Below are 22,908 nucleotides of genomic sequence, written 5' to 3'. Positions count from 1 at the left end.
TATGACATTGTGAGTCATTGATACACTTCTTTTGAGCCTGTTGGCAGTGGTTAATTCAGTCAGTTTATATTTCAAGACACTTTCCAGCCAGCCGTGGTAAATAAAATCCAACAAAAATAAACATCCCACAGTAAAAGTCACTGTAGCACAGGTCTGTTGGATCAGTTCTGTTTGGTTAGCATGGGCTGGCTCCCATCAGCTAAGTCTTTATTATACTGGCTAATCCAGGCACTGGTGTTGGTCCAAAGACAAAACAATAAAGGAGAGTTTATGTCCTCTCGAACCGCTGTGGCAAAGTGACTGCTGGTTTGTGTTTCTTTTGCTAAAATGTTCAGGCTCATGTACAGTACACACCTTCTGTATATCTGACTTATAGCTAAAACAACACAGAATGCCAGACACTGACCTACTTCATTTTTTCTGAAGTCATCATCAGTGTCATTAGAGTTGAGAAGCTGTGTGATGTTACTGACAAACACCTTTTTAATAAAACTTCAGATGCATTTCACACACACTGCTCCGTGTAGCCAAACAACTATAATATGAACCCCAAATCCCTTAAATACATTCACAATAATTTCTAGTTGATTAATCCCAAATCCCATTATATTAGAGTTCATGTTAATTTTACATTATCTTTCAAGACAAACTTCAACAGCCCTTTCATTTTTGACTGCTTACTCTGTAATAAAATGAAACCAATAAACCTACCTTAACCTCAAAACACCCTATTTCTATTTATTAAGGGCTCTTGCTCATTGTCATCAAAGCACAAAAAAAGTGAAGTTAAATACAAGTTAAGGTAATTGGACGGGGCTCAATTAATGGATTTTGGATCAATTTAATGGATCTTTTCACATTAATATCCCCCTAATAATACTGCAAACTATGTCTAAATGTCACAAAATCTTCTTAGTTATCAAGTCCCCTTATAAATCAACCCATGAATAAATTCTTTAAATCAATTATGCTAACCCTGACTTTTTCAAGCTATGATATTGAATAAATTAATAGAGAAATGAAATATTTGAGAGATATGTGTGTTTTGGTTCAGAGTGCATAGGGATAATGTTCAAAATTGGAAATATTTCCATTTAAAATGATTCACCCGAGTAGTTGCCTTTCTTATTCTGATTTACACACTTTTAATATCTCGTGTTTTTTTCAGATGTTTTGTCTAATAGTCGAGTAATACTGTTCAAAATATTGCCTCTCACCATAAAGAGCAATGCATATCAGTCATGTTTTGGTTTTGTTCAGTTTAATTAAAGTAATTAAAGGTTTTATGAAATTTAAATGTGCTTCATTGTGCTCCAGCCATTCTTGATCATCTTCAACACTGATCAAATTCCGAGGAGTATTTGGGGCAGGAGGGACAGATTTAATATTATCTGGCAGAAGCCTGAGTTCTCCTCACTTTTAATCAGAGGGTTAATAATTTTCAGCTGGCGAGCCACCACTCAACCATCTCATGTGCACTGGGCCGTTGAGTTCATGGCATATCTTGAATTTGTAAAACCGAAACCATCACTTCATCTCACATTCTATAATGTAGATAATGTGATGTTTGTGATTTATGTAATTGTTTTGTAGAGAATATACTAAATGGCACTGACATAATAACATGATCTACACTGGTATATTAGAGTTAGAAAAAAGTAGAAAAGTGTATTTGTATAATATTTTTACTGTTTACAGTATAAACCATACTGTAGAAAGTGTGAAGTGAGAAGCTTGATTAAAAATGTAAAAAGTATAATGAGAAGTGCCATGCAGAGCAAACACAAAAAGAAATTTGAATAATAAATAAATGTAGTGCATGATGTGTGTGTGTCTTTGTCACATTAACATGTCTACACGAAGAAAAAAAGTATCCAGACATACTGACAGCTGAGCATCAAAGAAGATCTACTGTAAGTCACTTGTTTGCACTTGTGCGTTTTTTGTCTGGAAATGAGGCTGCTGGTCTGATGTTGTTTTCTACTTTTCCCTCCAGTCCTGCTATTTATGTTCTGTTCTGTTTACGTTCTGCATGACATGATGACCGAGCAAAAGTAGAAAAGTAGAAGCCAATCTGTTATGTAGACTTCAGATTCCTGGTACATCAGAGGTTCTTTTCTCACTAACTTGTTTTATTGCATATTGTTGTTTTCCACTCTGAATTTTACGAATTTAGCTTTTTTGTCCCACGTTATGCAAATAGGAGAAATGTGTCCTCTGTTTCATTCTGGTTGTTCACAAACCTACACAAAATGTCGCTCCCTGGTTTTTGCTACATTGTAACATCATGTTTGCACAATGTGTAAACACTGGTTATGGAGACCCTGATCAAATAAATAAATTATTGGAATGTATCAACACATTATGCAAGATTTATTGCCAACCCAAAGCTTGAATTATTTCCCAGCATAGCACAAATTGCATGTATCCCAGAGGTCAGCACAATTCCCATTGTGACACACAAACAGTTGTTATTGTATTCTTCACTTGGTGTATATGTAATCATGTGTTTCATCATAGTGACAAACCTATTTATCAAAACATTTGAGAAATTGGCATTAACATGATGCTGCATAGTTTAAAATAATGGTCAAAAATGTCTCGGATAATAATGCTGTTCAGCTTCCTGTTTAAACAAGAATAAATTACACATTCTGTGTATGCTAAGTAACTGAAGTGAAGTATGACTGCATTAGCCAACATTCAGTAATACCTAACATGCTGTAAAAACAACCTTCACTAACAGCCTGCACACAATAACAGCAGCAACACAGAGAGCATTAACGCGCATATTTCAAATCAACCACCCACCTTGCCCTGCAGGAAGAGAGCTTGTTTTGCCCCAAAAGCTCCATCTGTTTGGTTAGCCTCTCTCTCTCTCTCTCTCTCTCTCTCTCTCTCTCTCTCTCTCTCTCTCTCTCCCTCTCTCTCTCAATTCACTTCATTATTTCAATTCAACTGGACTTTATTGGCATGGGAAACAGACGTTAACATTGCCAAAGCATGTGTGAAATAAAATAAAAACATACATAAACAAGTGCTATTAAAATATATACAGATAAGTAAGATAAGATAATAATAATCATAATAATAATAATAATAATAATAATAAAAATAAATTGTAGACTTGCAGTTAAAAATACAAATAAGTGAAAACTACATAAACACTGCAATAGTTTTTTATGAATATGTGTGTGTGTGTGTGTAGGTCATTCACTGTCCCTCAGGTTGTGGCATGTTGATACATATTAGGCAGCAAGATATGCCCTGTCTGCTTCTCCTAGGAGTATTTTTAATTTTGAGAGGTCATTTAGGTCTTTGAAATCTGACATTACAGAATTTAACTTGTTAAAGTACATGTTTCTTATTTTATTGAATGTTGCACATTGTGGGAGGAAGTACATCTCTGTCTCAACCTCACCTGTCGAACACTGACCACATATTCTGTTTTCTTTTGGTTGCCATGATTTTTTTGTGTCTTCCTTTTTCGATTACCAGTTTGTGGCCACTGAGCCTGTACTTGGTTAGGATCTGTCTCTGCTTTCTATCTCTGACAGTAGAGAGATATTCTGCCAATTCATAATCTCTTTTTAGAGCCAGATAACACTCTGATCTACTTTAGTTTCTTTTTTCCAATGTTCCAAATAGGTTTCTTTACATTGCGTTATAATTTGGTTTCCTCTGACTGGTGTTTAGAAAGCAGTGCTGTTGTGAGACTAGTCAGAATGTGTCTGAGAGTCTCTCTCTCTCTCTCTCTCTCTCTCTCTCTCTCTCTCTCTCCATCTTTCTCCTCTTTTTCAGCTGCATTCAATATAAATGTATTTGTGCTGCCAAGGAGGTAATTATGTGAGTGCAGCACAGATAAAGAGGAGAACTGAAAACTGGTTGATTTAGATAGTTTTCTGAAAAGCAGTTGCATGCATTCTGACACCAATCATTTTCTATTAAGAACTTTTCAAAATATCGAAACACTTCTTGAAATGATTAGTGATTTAAGAACTTTTCAAACTTCATGAATAATTTTCTATTTTTCTTTTTGTGATGAATACTGGAACCTTCCATATTGTCCCAAGTTAACTTTCCCCACTTCTGTCTTCATGAAAGTTGTGCAGCAGCTTTTATAATAATGCAGTTATTTAACACTTTAAACTAAATGGCCAAGGAGGATTTCGGTGATAATTAGGCCCCTGTGTGTGAGTTTGATTTAAATTCTGAACATTTTCTAACATTTAACATTATTCCCAGTTGTTGCAGTGAGAGGTGACTTGTCTTCACCTCTATTACTGTTACCAAGCAGCTGTGGCTGACACGCTTCTGCTAATGCTACCTCTTAAAGTGCAAAGGGGTTTTATATATTACATTTAGCTTTTTTTAAATAAATCTTTATTAAGTTTCAACAAGTTAAATACAAAGTTTTACAAAAACACAGCATAAATAATCGCGCTGCCATGGACATCGAGGTCTGATCCTGTGATAGTATGTTCAGGCATGCATATCTATTGGCGATATCTAGCAGAGTTTCAGGAGCAGGACCACACCTCAGTTGTGCCACTTCCAGCATTCCTATAAATACCCACCTAACCCTGTCCTCCTTTTTCGCTCTCATATTCTGCCCCCACCCCCCCTATTTCTCTCTCCTGTTTTCTCCTCTCCTTCCTCCTCTCAGTAAGGTGGGTCCGTCGTGCCCGGGTGCTACAGCGGATTCCCCACCGAAGCTCCCCACAACGCAGCAGCAAACCGAAGAAGCACAAGCGAGTTCAAGCATTGCACACAATCTTTTTGTTTTCGTTAATAAAAATTTAAACGCATCTTGTTGATGGTGTGGTCCTTGCTAGTGAATCATCGCATGCGGTTACTACACTGAAAACAAAGGATCTCATTTAAATGCATCCTCACGATTACATTAAGCGCATTATTACCTTAATTATTAGAAGAAAAATGTAAACACATAAAACGTGATGTTACATGTCATTAGTGGCATTAGTGGATTCATGGAAAAGAAGTACAAGTAAGCTAAGAGAACATTTGGATAAGGCGTGTAAAGTGAAGTATGTGTGCAGCACCTTCTGAAGGTTTGAGTAAACATGTAGTCCCAACAGGCCCACACAGTGCTGACTTAACAACAGCCACTGGCCATGAAAGAACATTCTGTTTTCACAGAGAGAGAAGCTGAAAAATAATGGATCAGCTTTTTGTTACCACAGTATTTCTGTTTATTCAATTATGATGTTTCTGAGTATAATATTAAGTAGAAATTATTTTATTATACTTTAGGGCTACATAAGTCATGGCTGTCAAGTGAAAACCTGTTTGAAAATAATTACTGCATTTGAAAAAAAGTAATATTTTCTTTAACAATCTTAATTCTGCTTATATGTGTGTGATTGCTGGTTCAGCAAGCAATCTGGCTTCATTTGCTTTGTACTGATAGTTTATGAGTGAGCTTGGCCATTATGCTTAATCATTAATTGCAATTATACAGTGATCTAATAACTAACTCTGTTAAAATATTTCAAATTGAAGCTATTTGTAATAATTGCTGGAAGGAGCACAGAAAACACTTTGTATGCAAACATGGCTACCCAAAGGGAAATCCTCCGCACACTGTTAGTATGTTTAGTTTCAGGACAATATTGCAGATTTGCATTTTAGTGATAGGCTACAACATTTTACCACTCTCAGTAATGATGTCTCTGGATCATCATTTTGATTAAGTGTATTGTAATCCCTTTGAGAAATACTCTGACAACATCTAACCCTGCAAGAAATAAAGTTGCTGTTGATAGATTATTGCTGCATCAGCACCTGGGTAGTGAAGCAAAATGCTTAGGAAAGAAAAATCTGAGGCACTTGAGGGTTGAAAGGGTTCGTGAAATTAGCTGTTGAAAAACGTGGTCTGACTTCTTCCCTTCATGAAGCAAGTTGTGCTTCAAAGGCAGGAAAAAAAATTTGTCTCTGAAGGGAGTACATGATTTACTTCCTCGTTCTGTAAAAACACAAACACTCACACACATACTGTATAACCTCATGCCACCTGGAGAGGGCCGTACAGTAAATGAGTGTGAGTGAGCGTAAGTTAGGAAGTAACAGATTCCACGGGGAGCACAACAATCACAGGAGAAAAAATGAAAACAGTCACAGAAAAAAAATGCTTTGCAGATTCTAGACAAGTGAAGAAAAATAGTGTGCTACTTTTTATCTGATAATAATATTTCAATGAAGATGACAGCCCGGGCAGCTCCGGTCCTTGCTGTGAATCCCTAGACACGAGGGCTTGGCAGGACCGCGTCCCGACCCTGCTGGACTCCAGCACTGATCCAAACTGCAATTCTCTCTGTCTCAATCCCACACTGCAGATAATCAGCACTCAGATCAGCTCTGCCTGAAAGGAGAGAATGGGTGTGTATTTGTGTGTGCATGCAGGAGTGAGTGTCATGGTGGATTCTTGTTTCTGGCTCCCCTTCCCTTCCTTCTCAGACTGGTCTCGAATGCCTCCGAGGTTCACACTAGACTCAGCAGGATGATGCAAACTCTGTCCAGACTGCTATGTCTGGTGGTGGGGATGGTTGCATCTCATTTAAAACATCAAAACGTTTAAGAGCATGGCAGGAGCAGAGGAGTATGATGAGAGGACAAAGAGGACCTGTCTTCCAACTGAAAGGTTGGAAGTAAGACACATAACAATGAATGAACAGATGAAAATTAGCTATTAGCTTTATCTGGTACAATATATGTATTATGCATTGTCCCTGCTAAATAAAAAATAAACAATGAACACCAAGCTGCTTTAACAGCAGAGACAAACAGAGTTATTCCATGTGTACTTTCATCCTTTTAGCAAAGCACTCTTAAAAGTCATTCCTTTGTCTGTCACCTTAAAAGTGAAAGTCTGACTTTATTGTCTCATTAAATCAACAGACTTCAGAGAGTCAACATTTCTTAAACACATGATCAATTGTTACAGTGCAACATAGAAAACACAGCACATATTCACACATTCAACAACACCTCCCCAGTGTGCATAGTCTCCCACTTCGACAAGCATACACACACACACACACACACACACACACACAAGCTACAACACATTCATACACTATTCCTTTGTAGATATCAAGAAGCCCATGTGATTATTCTTTGAATCCTTTGTAGTGTCTGTGTATATTCAGTTGCCCGCTTACACTTATATAACAAGTGAGTACATGGTATTTTAACATAATGATCAAACATTTATCCACTTGTTAATGAGATTGTTTTATCATTAGACTTTGGGCTGACAACAGTACTGGCTTCCTTTTCTTTCTGTCAGTTCTTCTTCACTAACAGACAAAACTAAATGGATGAACTTTGCACCCAGGACTGCTGAATCTTGGAAAAGAGCTACTGTAACAATGAGTGTGTTTACTGACTGATTATTGGCCTTTGGGAAAGGTGTTAAAACTGGAAAACATGGTGGCTGTTCTGGAAATGTTGTTGAATTTCTTCTCCATGATCCACTGAAAATGGTTTGTGGATACATTTGCGGCAAGAAATATTGTTGGCTAGTTAAAGCAACCCTGTCAAGTTTTCTTGTACGCAAACAAAAAAAGGTTATATTTACATTTAGTGTTTCTTACCAAAATGCATTCTGTGTATCCTTGTGGCCTAAATATGTTAAGCGCATTTCCTTCCTTACAAAACATCAAGCCCATTTTTAGAAAATTTTAAATCTCGCTTGCTAGATGGCCGTCTTCTTTGAATTGTGCTGCCTGCATGCTGAGGCATGCATGTGCGTCCTTATGCATTCAAACAAATATGGTGACCCACTCATAAAAAAAACTGCTCAATAGCTCTACTACTGGTCAAAAACTCCTCAGGGTACCTTTAATGCACTTACAGAATCATGCTTCATTTTATGAGCTGTATATGTGGTACATGTTCATTGGGTTCATTTTTGACCTTGACAAAAATGTCCATTTAGTAGCTCTTCTGGAGCTTTTGATTATATCATATGAGCTTCATCGACAGATGGAGTTTGTCCACTTGGGCGGAAGTTGAAGCTGAGTATGGATGAGTCATCAGTAAAAATGGAAAGGTGAACATTTTCATTTCCAAGACAACTGGACAATAATCTGCTAATGAAGATCATGTAATATGATGGAAAGCTCCAGAACAAGTACTTAGTGGACCTTGAGATGAGATTGTTTTGTCTTCATCATGAGTTTTGAGTGATGGCAAGTCGCATCAACATGGGAATCAAAGCCCATAGATAGCTGTTTGGTCTGGCCTAAAACTGCAGAGCTCAGTCGATTCTCAGTTGATGTTTTCCAGGTTAAAATCTCATACTGAGCTCATGATATTCAGCCTGGCTTTGGGAGGCTATCTCTAATTATCAATCAATCAATAATCAGAAATTGGTTCATTTCCAAAGCATTATAAAATGGCTTTTGTCAATCTTACTCTTCCCACAATATTGACAAAATGGAGTAAAATTGCCCTCAGTTATCAGTTTGACTACAGTGGAGTGCTGTTGCACCTCTCTAAGCCTTTTAATTTAAGAACCCGTACACCTGGTCTGCTATCATCCAGGTAGTTCAGGACTGGGTTGTCATAAGCCAGCTCTGCCTTCCTCTGGGCAGACTCTTTCTTCAGGTCGACAGAGGTCGTCTGTGTAGAGATGTGCTCCTCTTCTTCTTCTCCTTGCCCCTCCTCACATGTGAAGCTGCTGCAGACAGTTGCCTTGGTGATCAAGCGGTCGAGGGGTTTGAGAGAGTGCATCCACTGGGGCAGGAAGTCCCAAGTCTGGAGCTTAGTGGGCAGGTGACTGGGGCTGCGGGCCTGCATCATATTTACCATGGTGATGAAGATGGTGACGCCCAGGAAAGGAGCCCCAATGCCAGCCATCACCTGCCAGCCTGCCAGCGAGAGGCCCAGCACCAGCGAAGGCAGGAGCAAGAAGCAAAGGAGAAGGTACAAGACTGCAAACCAGCGATACTTGGCAGTGCGCTCACCCAGGACACGAGCCATCCTTATCGGCAGACGCATGAAGGGAAGAGGATACCACAGCAGAATGCCAAATGCGTTGAAGAAGAGGTGACACAGAGCAATCTACATACAAAGAGATGATATAGAGATACAGGGCCACATTTTTTATGAAAATGGCATTGGGCAAATTTGTGCTGCAGTTTTCATTGAGTTTGCGGCCACAATCTGTGTGTATTCAGCTCCTAATTAACTAGGCCAGTGGCTCAGATGCAGGAAAAGATGTGCGTTCATGTTTGTAAGTTAAATAAGAAGGAGACTTTAGCAGGAAAGCTATTGTGTGTTGTTGTTCAGAGTCTGTGGCTCTTGTGTTGTGAAGCAGGTCACTGTCTGGCTCAGTGTGACCGTCTGCTTGGCCTATGATAGAACGCTGACGTCACTGCTTTATGCAAGACTTGATTGGCTGTATTGAAATAAGGTCTCCATATGTAGACAGATACTGGAACTGTATCCTGTCGAATTAATGCAAAAATAGGGGGCGCCATCATGAAACCAAAAAATATAAAACATACATTGCTCCGTCTGATTTGTTCTTAAAGGAGAACACAGGACAAGTGATTTACAGAGAAGATTCTGTAGCAGACAAAAAAAATCTATTTAATTTAAATCAGACTAACGAAACAAAGAAAAGTTTTGTTGCAGCCTGTAGTGATTTTACAGTTAATTTAAGTTCAAATCAAAGTTTGATGAACACAAACCACAACATCTGTCCACTATTTGTTTGCATTACATTAATCACATATTAATTGAAAAAAGCCTAATTGCCTCATTTTTGTTTCAAATAATCGGTTTCTAGTTATATACAAGCCCATATTTAATGCACGTTTCTTTTCCCACTACAATCTGCACTATGTTCACGCCTTAGTAAATCCAGCAGAATACATCAGCCTCTGTTAACATGTCTCCTCTTATTATTTGTGCGATCCTCCATTAAGTGCATACGCAATGAGGAGAGTGGTGTGACTTGCAGACAATCACACAAATGACACGCAAAGTGCTGAAGGACGGAATTCATCCCAGTCAATGTGTGTTGTCATTTACTTCCTCAGAAAGAGTCTACACGACCTGTTTTGTCATCGTGTAACATTCATTCCATAATCATAATATGATTATAATCATATCAGTTCCACTTCCTAGAGACAAACAAACAGCACTGTTTTCCTGGAGTGTCCACTTAGGTGAAAAAAAAAATTGTGGACTCCCTTATTATTGTCTCACAGCCTGTGTCCATCCTTCTCTCTGAAAGGCATATTAGAGGAAAATATATTGATGAAAATAATTTTTTTCCTCCAAAGAGGAGGGTGGTGGTGGTGGTGGTGCCTTCAATTTCCTTTTTCTCATTTTCCTGTTGTTTCAAAATGGCTGTTGTATCTGATGGTATCTGATAAAACACTGGCTTACTTGTATGGCTGCTGCTAGCTTGTTCCCGGGACTGGCCAGAGCTGCCAGCAGGGCTGTGGCAGTGGTGCCGATGTTGGAACCGAGGGTGAGAGGATAGGCCCGCTCCAGACTGATCACACCAATACCTGAGAGAGACGACAGAAACATGCTGTGTCAGAGGAAACAAGGACAGAAAATAAAGATGGTTAACCAGGAAACGTTATAGCTACTGTCATCTTACTGTTGAAATGTTTGCAGAGTATCTACTACTTTCTCAGAAACTAGTTCACTTGACACCACTTTTGTGTTAGGTGCACTGCAATCATCAGCTCTTGAGATAAAAGATGCAACAAAGCCTTGATAAACTGTATCTTTTATCCCCGTACATTTGTCTTATCAAACTACACTGATCTATCTTGTAAAACATGGAAATCTATGATTGGGATTCCATTTCTGAGCAAGTGATATAATCTTAAATCACTGAGTCATGAATACTATTCTCCAATAGGATTAAAAATAACTAGTTAAACTATTTAAACTATTCAAACTATTCAACACAAATTGCATCTGAGATAAATAGACAAAATATAAAATCATTCGTACTTGATGTTCACAATGAATAAAAGCCAAATATTTGAAAAAGCAACAGTGGAATCATAGAGGCTGAAATGTGCCTTTACCAGATAAGATGACTAATGACTGTCAAACAAGTGGCTGCTTGACAGCAACTGACAACCAAAGTAGGGCAATACAGTTCAAAGTACTGCAATTATGTGAAAATGGTTTCACACTATCTGTAATTTTCTAATTTGTTTTCAGTATATGAAACCATATTATACTTCACTGTGTATTTATTGTATGGATTGCCATTTGTATTAATTATTGTATTTAATATTTACAAATATGAACTGCTGTTTGCAAGCAAAATAGCTCTTGGGAACATTAAGGCTTTACTCTACTTGACTCTATGACATGGTAACAGCGAGTAAAATAAATAGAAATACTTAATCAAGCATATCTGTGGTTTGGAAATCATCCTGCATGTGTATAGTCACTTGCCTTTTAGCTTTTTTTTTCAAGCTGGTTAATTTCTCCTGTTTAAAATGAGAAATTATTCCAATCTCACATTTATCACTGTGTAGCAGGCTGATGACTCAGTCATCACTGATTTTACATGCTTAATTTAACCAGTGGCATACAGTGCCGGTTATGCAACTTCACAAGACTCGATCAGTGGAAATAAGCAGGTTTATGTCCTTATTTGGCCCCATCTAGCTGGCAAATGACCTATCAGCCAACAAGGAAATTTTAGGTATTCTCTCGCTAGTATGAGATCACACTAATCTTAATTAGCCATTAAATACATGACTAGAGCAATCGGGTAAACCTTTGCTCAATGTACAGTTAAAAATGTATTACTGTAGCAGTAAATGTCTGTTTAGAGGTTGCGGTATTAGAATTTATAACTCGGTGCAAAAACCAGTGGCCTTGGAAACAACAGCCCAGTTTACAAGCTGCCAGATTACAGTGGTAATTCTTCCAAGTTTGACAGTAAAAACTATGTGCTGTTGTTTTCAGTCGTTCTCTCTCTGATACACATGTACAGCATGAAATGAGATCATCTTAGTACACATACGCAGTGGCTGTGATTTCAAACCTCAAATGCCAGAAGCAGAGTCCAGGCAAGTAACATGCCTGATAGCCACCTCTGCACAGTGCCGGCCCACTCAAGGATAACATCTGATACGCGGCACAGTTAGAGTCGATTTTAATAAGACATTAGAAGAGACAATCTCCCTGAAGGCCTGCACCGAATGAAACAGAGCCATAACTGCAAGGACAGGATGAGAAGAAACTTCACATCAGTCCAACCTTCAGACTGGACACTTGCTGGGATCGCCCCCGGACTATGACCAGCACTTTTTCTGAGATCACCCGACACAAACTGGCGAAAACTAACCAAACTGAGCAGCAAAGTAAATTTGGACAGTGAGAAGTGGGTGTGGTGTTTGCAAAAAGTCAAGACAAGTTGTTAAAACAAGTGGTTGTCTCAGGGTGGGCGGGGAGCATCTGAACAGTAAACTAAAGTTATCAGCCTTTCAGAAAAGTAAAGTTATGAATATGAACAATCCAATTGTCTTGTTACTTTCTGGATATTATGTGTTATCCAATCATCTACAGAGCCGTGTCCTCTGATCCTACACACAAGAAAGCACATAACATGCATAATGTGTCACACTGGCTATAGTCACACAAGTATTATTTTACTGTGTACTACTTCTGAATCACAAAGAAAAATTGTAATGAAAGACTATAATGTGTTATGAATGAGTAGAATCTGATATGAGAATTACAGTTGGATTTTGCATATGCTATATACTGATGTAGACCTAACGAAAGTACCACTAATTGATTCAGGCTGCTACAATTAACGGTCCAGTTTGGCTAAAAGTATTTCTATAGAAAGAATCAAGTGGTGGACAAAAGGGATCAAATAGTTGTTTAACATTACTCACATAGTATCTATTATACTGTAAAAACCAAGCGTTGCTGCCACAGGTTTCAGACAGAGGTGATGACAGACAGTGTACAAGGTTAAATTGATATTATTCAGTATATTAATGACTGGAGGTGTTAAAATATGCTGTCTGGTTCAGACTCCTGTGGTCACTGAGGTGGGTGGTGGACGACAGTACACATCCAGGAGAGTAAAACAAAGCAATGCTGCTGATGAAGTTTTCTGCTTATGCTGTGTTCACACTGTTTGCTATTAGCAGCCACTTGTCGAAAAGGGTCACAGACTGTGAAGTGCAAACACAACACTAACCCAAACTGGCAACACCGGTCCACCAAAAAACCAAGTATTGCAGAAGACCAGTCACTGATTATTATTTTTCTCATTGGCAGTGACAGGTGTCTATCAAACAAAGCTCATTCATTTGATATCTTTGCAGCAGCTATATTTTTGATATATTTAGTTGTATATTTGTTAAATGCTTCCCCATGTCTTACTGTGGCTTTACAAGTGACTTTGCTCCATATCGCTTGTCAAAAAGGCTGCTAGAAACAAACAGTCAACCACTGTAAACTCATTTTGCATGTTTCCACTGGATCTTAAAGTATGTTGTGCTGTGGTGCTTTGCAGAATACAATCACATAGTTTTCCCAGAAAAAAAGCATTTTGATTATGTACTTAAGCCTACTTAAATTGATTAGAATTCATAATACTAAATGTATTTATTTGCCTTCAAAGCAACATCTGTCATTTTGCTTGTTATATACCAACATCTGTTATTAACAGATGTTGGTATATAACAAGATGTTGGTAGTGTTGTGTTAGTGGATTCTATCATATTTTATATAAGTCTAATACAGGAAATTAACAAATTTGAGGTTTTAATAAGAGAAATGAACACAAAGTTCTGTAAATGTATGACCGCTTAGTGAACCTCTTATATCTGCATGTACAGACTGCTTTTCTTCCCTTCTTCTTTGAACTTACATATTCCTCTAATTTTCAATGTATAGCATATGTATTTCGTGCACATAGATTTTCATGCTTTAACTCATTTGATTCCGTTTCACATGGGGTGCTGATGATGATGTCTTTTCTGTGTCCTACTTACCTACACATTTCTCACATTACCATTTTATCTTATAAATGTTTTAAGTTAATCTACAGAATGTAGTGCATAATCTCCACACTTTGAGGTTCTCATAGTTTTCACAGGCGCAAAAGCATATATCACTCACCTACAAGGGGAGTCATGGCTGAAGTAAAGACAGAGCTACTCTGGACCACAAATGTTACCCCTGCACCCACAAACATGGCCATGAATCCTGCTAGCCACCCAAACGGATATGGCAGGTCTGTAGAGATAAAGAGAGGAGAGACCCACATGTATATACAATAAACACAGCAATACTAATATCTTCTAAACAGCCTCTTTCATGTAACTCACATCCAAAGCAGCTTATAAAGGTTTTCTTGGTTTGTTTGGTCACTTGCAGACTGCATTCTGCATATTTAACTGCTACATGTTGATATGCTGTGTAAAAGCTCCTGCAGCTCAAAAGCATGCCAACCTGTGTTGATGACTTTATGGATGACCTTTGCTAGTTGGCCTTTAAGAAGAGAGTTAAGCAGCTTGACCAGAAGCAGCAGACAGGTGCAGAGGACAGCCAGGGAGCCTGCCAGGAGAATCAGGCCCACGGTGAGGTCTGACAGTTCGGTAGACACAAACAAATGCCTGCCTGCAGAGTGACAGGAACAACAATCATCAGGATATTATCCCACAAACACCCAGTTTCATTTAATCTTTAAAAGGACCAACACTGAAAAGAAACTGCATACTAGAGATACATAATGATTCCAGAATCATTGTACAATTCACAAGAGTGAGTGGGTGGGTTACAGATATTATTGACTTTGAACTCACACTTTAGTGATGAGTGGGACAAGTTATGACTGGGGCCACAGTTTTCAGTGCTCACATTGCCAGTTGACTACAGAAAGGAAGGAAGAAAGAAAGAAAGAAAGAAAGAAAGAAAGAAAGAAAGAAAGAAAGAAAGAAAGAAAGAAAGAAAGAAAGAAAGAAAGAAGCAACGTGATGAAACACAAATTTGCAACACAGTTTTCACTGGCAGCAGTGACAGGCTCTATTTGGCGCCAGTGTGTGACACAATTGTCTGTATGTGCAGGAGACAGCAGTGGAGACGAGCCATTACCATAACAAGGTCAGTCTGGCACCATTCTTTCACCAGGCTCCTGTTCCTCATGTCCTCATTTCCCATGGCGATCCCCGTGATCACACACTTGTCTAGCTGAGGGTGAAAGGAGAAATATGTTTTGAGTTATCTTTTGAGTTCAGTGAGATAAAGGAGAGCAAGGTTAGAGTATTAAACCTTCAGTCTTTCAACCAGGAAGGCCTACATTCAATTCCCATCACAGAGGGGGAAATACAGTGGATGTGAATGGGGCTTTTTATAATGTAACCTGTAACCCACAAACTAATGTAACCTTAATGATGTGCTTATTGGTCTGCTACTAAGCTAGTTAGCCAGTTAATAATTGCAGCTTACATTGGAGTAGATACACACAGTGTTCAGTGCTTTCCTTACACTTTATCTCCACCCTCCAAACGCTCTCTCATTCTTACTACAGAAATCCAAAGACTGATAGACCTGCCATGACTAGTTACAGTTGCTAAACTATAATTGGACTATCGCTGTTTGGGGGAGGGGTTTAGCAAACGTTCAGCTACAAAAATGGTTATTGGCTGATCGTTTTACCTGTATGATGAGCTTGGTGACTGGCTCGGTGATGACCTTGAGCAGCTCAGGTGCTTCCTCCCCAGGTGGAAGCCTGAAGCTGGTGACCAGCAGGTGTGACAGCCGGGTCATGAGGCCACTCACCACCTCCAGCGGCAGCAGAACCAGGACCGACAGCCAGTTGAAGCAATCGTGGATTGTTGCCCCGGCAAAGGCACTGCAGTGGGTCACAATCATTTTCTGTGTTGACTAAGGTCAGCCATCAGCATGATCAACTACTCTAAATGATTGCTTGTTAATCTGCTTTTCATGGCTCAACTTTTTTGGATGCGTGTGATGTAATGAGCGTTTTAGTTTTGACTCAGTGTGTGAGTATATTGTGAAAGATTAATAAATTCTGTTTATTTTACCAGACACAGATTAAGTAACATGCCATCTGTTCAGTGCCGTATCTTTCATGCCAAAGGGTTACTGGTGTGGGATCAATGTGGATTGGTGCCATTATTGTAACTGTTATAGAAATTACACTCAAATGGAGGCTGAAGCAAAGAGACAGTGAACAGCTGCTAATGCTTTCCCTTCACTCTCCTCTGCTTTCTCTCCAGCACTTTTAACACTTTTATCCTTCTTTCCTCCATCTCCCCACTTATCCTCTTTACTTTTCCATTTCACTTTCTTCTTCCCTGCTCTTCAGCTTCCCCTCCGCTCATCCTCTGCCTTGCCACCTTTCTTCTCTCACCGTTGAAACTCGGTCCTCTCTGCTGCTTGCATCATGGCCACTATGGTGTTTGTGACTGAAGTCCCAATATTGGACCCCATGATGATTGGAACAGCCGACCTCACTTCTAGCACTGTGAGGTGAGACCACATAGAATGATACATTTTACTTGAAAGCCATCTCGACAACTATTAAAACTATATGCATATACAGTTGAACAAAAAATATTGTACAGTAAATGGGTAAATATCTGCCTTCATTGTCAATGGTAATGCATCAAGCACATAATCACTACACATGACCTTCAGCATTTCAGAATGCAACATGAGTTTTTATGGAGATGAAAGGTGATTGTAATTTGCTAGTAAGTGGAGGCAGCTTAGTCTTCACTGCATTGGGCTTTATTGTTGAGGATGCCTCTAATGATGATGACCTTGAGGACACGTGCATGCATGCACACACTCATAAAGACATACATCCATGCCTTTGCATCTCTTTTTCTGGTTGATAATTACCTATAATCTTTCTCCTAACTCTCTTACAGAAAGAATTTAGAAGCGGAGAGGCAGCTCCCGCATGCTGATATCATTCACTTTAACCAAATAGATGACAGAGGGGAGACCTCGGAGCCTGCGCTCGTTAGAAACAGACAGGTTGTAACCTTAAAGTGTAATGGTCTTCTGAGGCATGATAAACTGTAGACTGAGATTACAGGGTGTGGAATGGTTTGACTTGATTACCTCTCTGATCTCAGTCCAACCTGCTAGATTACAATAATTCTCAGATGTTTTTTAAAAATGGCCACTACAGCGCTACAATCTCAAAATGGCAATTCCAGGTCAGTCAGTCAGTGTTTGTGATAATAATCACACAAAAGAAAGATTAAATTATGCAAAGTTTAATCATGTAGTCATCTTAATTTAAAGGATAATGCCAACTATATTTTATATTTTTCTTAGTGTCAATTTATTGTATTTATATTGTATCATATTGAGATAGCTTATTATGTATCGTAGACCTCCATTGTTGTCCAAAAACAAATAAAAGCACATCAATGAGCCACACTGCAGACATGTTTCCTTCATTAGGATGAATATGGGCACTGTAGTTTATTTTGAGTCAATCCCACATACACCATCTGGCTACCGGAAATACTTACAAGAGCCCTAAATGCGTATTAGTCCACAGCTGAAAATAGTAATCAAACAAATGCACTATATACTCCTGTTTCAGTAAAGTTTGCTAAAAACTACAGTGTCCAGCTGTTTCAGGAAGTTATTTAGCCTTTTTAAAAATGAAAATATGTATTTGGAACACAAGATTTGCTCTTTAGTAAGAACGAATGGGCCTGGGGCTGAGAACCACAGACAGGATAGTATTGAGAAATCACACAAGACATTTTTTGGTCTTTTCATGGGATTTGGTGACAGTAAGATCAATATAGAATAACGCCAGTCTAACAAACTTCTTGGCTCTTCATCTAATGTTACTGTTTTAATATCTTTGCATGCAAAATAATAGCCTGGAGATACACACATGCATACAAAGTATACAGTACACACAAACACACGTGTCTCAGACTAAATGAGCACATTTACTATCTACTAACACATTTACTCACGTCCGGAGGCCACCAGACTGACGACAATGGAGGTGGAGGTGGATGAGCTCTGGACCAGCACAGTCACCAAAATCCCCACCACCAGCCCCGCCACAGGGTTAGACAGCACCGCATTGTCCTGGAAAATGTCCCCTGCCACTTTACCTGGTTAAATATGCCACCCACATACACACAGAGACACACACACACACAAAAATACTGGTCTCAGTCATGACAGGGTTGCCAAGAGCTATGTTAAACAAGATTCAAACTGCTTGTTTCCCCAAATCTAAAAAGGTCACCAGATGAAGGTTTGCAGTAAATTATACAGCAGGGCCCCAGTAGGACAGTGTGAACTGTTCTGCAGTGACTCACTTATTTGTCAAACATCAACTGGCTGAGTCACGATCAACCTGCTGAGGGGGCAGTGAGGTACTTACCCCCTGCTAACTGAAAGGCAGAGCTCAGAGTGTCCAAGGAGCAAACAAAGAAGAAGAGGAGGACGAAGAGGAGAGGGACCTTGAGTAGATTTAAGAGTTGCTTGATCTTGTTCGGACTCACTGCTGTGGTCTGTGGAGAGCTATCTGTTCAGAACAACAACAACCATTAAGATGGTTAGCCTCACAATGTGCCCTAAATCTGGAGCACAAAGTTGACCTGTTTTCAAAAAATGTATCACAGATAACACAACAATGTGTTTATGTCCACTACATCACACTCCTTTTCTCGTTCTTGTGATTTCTGTGTTCTGGATGAGAGAGCAAAGCCATCTGATATACTACATTACCCATATGCAGCCAAATACTGCTGTGTGACAGCAGGGCTTTGCCTTTGTTGCCCAGACTGTGTGATCCCACTGGCCCTGTGTGTCTTTTGAGCATGTCCTTATCTAATGAGCATGTGGTTCAGCTTCTGCTGTTGTAATTTGCCTTTTCAAAGAGATCAGACCTGCTGCCAAGCCAGGAGATGAATGTATGATTCTCCTCTTCACGCCACTCTTGTACCTCTCTCTTTAGGGAATCTGTCTGCCTCCCTGAGTGAAGGTGTATTGGAGTGGTGATTGGTATGTTGGCTGTAGCCCTCAAAGCCGCTGCTGATGTCAAGGGTGGAGCCGATGCCAGACTCCCTGTCCTCCTCCAACTGGAGTTTGGGCTGTGAGGAGAACTGAGTGCCGTGCATCCTCAACCCTGATAACAAAGAACAAGAGTACACACTTGGGTGGTGAAGATCAGCTTTGAAGCATTTCAAAGACATAAAAAGCAGAATGATGGGAATTGAAACTAATAAGTTACCATTGCAGTCGAGCCCTGCGCTCCGTCCAGAAGACACTATTGTTATAGAGCGATAGGACATGGTGCTGTGAATGCTGTGTGAAGACATGGAGGTAATTAAAATCACAGGATGACGCCATTGTAAAGGGAGCAAATTTGAGAGTGAATATGTTTGTCAGCCACCTGCAGCAGTAAAAAGAAGCCAGAGCAGACCAACATGTCTGTACAGTATTATGAGCCCATCTCTCACCACACTACTGAGATCAACAGACAGGCAATTAGAAGAGAACAAAGGCAGCCCACATTGTTTGTAATTGGCAGCTGTCCTTGATTCCAGGTCAAATCACACACTTAGACCACATAGACCGTGAGGCATCGTTTCGCCTCTCAACAAATGAACGCCTTGTCAAAATCAATAAGGAAACATCAGTATCCATGTAACTTGTCTTTTCCTCCGTTTCCTGCAGCTGCAAATCAGCTCTTAAAGGGTCTATCCACTGTCTATAGAGTAGCAACTCCCTTCAAAGGGTTTCACGCTCTCGGTTTAAAGAGACCGTTTTTCCCCTTTTCATGTCAGCCAATTTGCCGTATTTTGGGGACCCCAGTGGAGGAGGGAGTACTAATGTGTCTCTTAAAAGCAAAGAGGATGGAAGTGAGTTTAGTAATTACAGCAGCCGAAATTACAGTAATCACAGTCTCTGCATCGTTCTCATTCTGTGTGGCATCCTCCAGCAGGTTCTGATGTGCAGAGAGGCCCAGTTAGCATATTCACATCTAGCTATCTGTATGTGGGAGTATGTGAGACAAGTTCCATAGATTGCAGCTGAATAAACTCTGAAAGCACCTGTGCATATTTTGTGTGTGTTTGTGTTTGTGTTTTGCGTGTGTGTGTGTGTGTGTACGTACTGAATGTTATCCTCTAATCTATCTGCCCCACGCTCATCCGACTGCCACTTTCTCAGTTTCTGTACTACTTGTGACTTTGCCTTTAAGTCACTATGACTCACGTGTATATTTCTATGCTGTTTGTGCACCAAAATTTTACTAATTGAGTTTTAATGGAAGTAGAAAAATAAAAGGATTAATGAAACATTTAGCAACTGCTGTCAGTGAGTGATGGCTAACTTGCATTTAAAGGATGTATGAGCCGTGGGTCCCACAGCTTTAGATAAAAGGCCAGGATTCAATTTAGAATAAATTATTCATTTCAAATAATAACAGAAAGTTTCAATGTTGATGATAGTGGCTTTCAACACATGGTATTAGTATGAAAATATTACTTATCATAAATATTTGATGGTATCTTACCTTGCCTGAAACAGTCTTTGGTGTTGTGTATGACCCCCTGGAAAGGAAAGTATCAAACTGAAGTGTAAATCATCTTTAAATATGCTACCAGCTCTGTAGGTGTCAGGAGGAACACCACATCTCTTGTCGATTAACTTGCTCCATCATCAGAGACCTCATTGTTAATCAATAACACAAAGCCTTAACTTAATGATGCACAAGTTGGGAAAACACGTTGTGTATTAGGTGATGAATGATGTTTGCTCAACCAGCTATTTTTCACCTGATTTGTGGTCAGATAAAGATTCAGAGATGAAGAGGACTGTTTGATGTGATTAATGATGCTTGTTTTAGGTTCTCCAAGTTTCACATCTAAGAGCAGGGAAAATCTGACATCTAGTGGTAAATATTGGAAGGAAAGTATCAAGTCCGCTGTTTTCATCACGTACTGTAGCCTGGCAAAGATTAAAGTCGGGGTATTAAATTATCATTTCTTCCAAGAGATAAGTCAGTGGAAGTATTTCAAACACGTTCAGTGTAATCTGCTTGACTTCTTAGGTACTTTGCCAGGACTCAAGATCAAGCATGTTGTGATTGGAAACGAACTGTCAGGGAGATTTTCTGAGACCCTACACTTACACATTTACTTACACACCCCACTACCCACAGGAAATGTCCTCCTCACCATGGGAGATGGCCATGATGGCCTGAGTAACAGGGTAATTGTTAATAATTAGTCCAGCTACGGTTCTGTCATATCAGCAGTGCTCTCAACCAAATCTGCTGACCTCAGACTTGCATCCATGAACTCAGAGGAGCCGAACTTAATAACCCCCTAGAGTGAGTTGTTACTTTCCAAACTGTTATGAGTGCTGGGAGCCAGAGAGAGATAACAGCTCTGTTGGTGTGCAGGCAGCTGGACTGGAGCCGAGGCGGCTGCTCGTCAATGGTGGCGAGTGGGGGAGAAATACTTAAGCTTTGGTGCAGCATTAAGCAGTGGAAAAGAGAAACAGAGATGTACAGCACATATGGACACACAAATTACTTATTCACACACATGGCTAAATCTCTGGCGTGGTTCCAGAGCTCTTTGATAAAAACATCCACCATGATGCTGTTAATCCCCCCCGCCCCAGATGTGCAAGTCATTGAGAGGCTGCTGCCTCTGCTCAGCTTGGGGATAAACTAAACAGAGGCCGCCAGGTCATACACCATCCTGCCTCTCAAAGCACCTGCCAATCAATGTGCTGTAGGTGCACGCTGTTAGCCCCCCTCTGCTCCTCAGTAGGCTGTGTTATCCTGTTAATCTTACACTGAGGCATTTGATGCTTTCGGTAAGCTTGCAGTCTGTTATTTGAGTGAAGGGAATCATAGAAACATCTCGGTTAATTATCTCTGGACATATGGCAGGTGATACGTGGACATCCATGCGCTGTACGTGAAGAGATTTTTTTGCTTCAGATCATTCAGTTTCAGACTATGTTTACTTATCGCTCAACATCTTTTTTTTCAGTTTTGATTTTTCTTCGGCTTGGGCCAAGCTGATCTGCACTGGAAATACACTGCACTAATCCACTTCTAGGGAAATAAAGAACTTAGACTGTTGAACAGTTTAAAGGCCTCCTTTTTGCATTCACCGCTCAGCCAACCATACACAATTAGTTTATTAATCCATAGATAATCCCTGAATAAACAGAAAAGTTATTGGCAACTGTTTTGAAAAGGAATTAATCAGAAAAAAGTGCGAGAAATTGACTGGTTCCAACTCAAATGTGAATATTTACGGGGAGTTGTCATCTATGAAACTATATCTACATCTATAAAACAACGTCACCTTAGACCATGGGGGTATTGATGGGGTATGATGGGGATATTTCCAGATTTTCTGACATTTTATAGACCAAAATGATTAAATTGGCAGATAATTTTATACCGAAAATAACTGTTAATTGGGTGGAGATTAATGTTGATAAGACTAAAGGTATTATTATTTGTGCAAAGCAGGATTTCATAACAGGGTCTGTTGTATTTGACAGCCAACTTGTTGAAACTCTTGGTACAGTTCTGGACCGCCGTCTCTGAAGAAATTAACCATATTTTCCAGAAATACATACGAGACTCAACAGCTTCCGAGTGACTCGGAGTGAAATAAAAGTTTACAAACTATGATTGAGTGTTTGAATTTAATTAATTATAATGATTATTAGAATAATTAAATTCAACTCAACATCATGGTTTTGTCTCCTGAACTGTTACTTGATTGTATTGTCGGTATGGCTGAGTGACTTGTTGGGACAAAAGATAAAGCCATAAGCATCCTGAGAGACATTTCTCATCAGTTATTCCCTCAGTTTGAGACT

General features: G+C 39.5%; 1 protein-coding gene across 4 annotated transcripts; it reads right to left on the bottom strand.

Moving 5' to 3' along the window:
- Positions 1-3,203: 3,203 nt before the first annotated feature.
- slc34a1b (solute carrier family 34 member 1b) lies at positions 3,204-20,675 on the bottom strand. Of its 4 annotated transcripts, none has more exons than XM_044205442.1 (13): positions 20,570-20,675; positions 19,283-19,356; positions 18,995-19,177; positions 18,431-18,574; positions 18,012-18,155; positions 16,412-16,523; positions 15,694-15,889; positions 15,130-15,225; positions 14,841-14,907; positions 14,488-14,655; positions 14,155-14,271; positions 10,423-10,547; positions 3,204-6,654 (listed from the first exon to the last, which is right to left on the bottom strand). In XM_044205442.1, the coding sequence occupies exons 2-13, from the start codon at positions 19,341-19,343 to the stop codon at positions 6,595-6,597; spliced, it is 1,473 nt and encodes a 490-aa protein (XP_044061377.1). In that variant the 5' UTR covers positions 19,344-19,356; positions 20,570-20,675; the 3' UTR covers positions 3,204-6,594. The 4 variants fall into 4 exon arrangements, with proteins under 4 accessions (XP_044061377.1, XP_044061378.1, XP_044061375.1 ...); XM_044205443.1 differs by having other exon boundaries at positions 3,204-6,382; XM_044205440.1 differs by lacking the exon at positions 3,204-6,654 and adding an exon at positions 6,859-9,087 and having other exon boundaries at positions 20,570-20,664.
- Positions 20,676-22,908: the final 2,233 nt, after the last annotated feature.

This window comes from Siniperca chuatsi, linkage group LG8, assembly GCF_020085105.1.
Source record: "Siniperca chuatsi isolate FFG_IHB_CAS linkage group LG8, ASM2008510v1, whole genome shotgun sequence".
Lineage (NCBI taxonomy): Eukaryota > Metazoa > Chordata > Actinopteri > Centrarchiformes > Sinipercidae > Siniperca > Siniperca chuatsi.
Note: the sequence above shows the minus strand (reverse complement) of the source record. Positions and strands in the feature narration are given on the sequence as shown.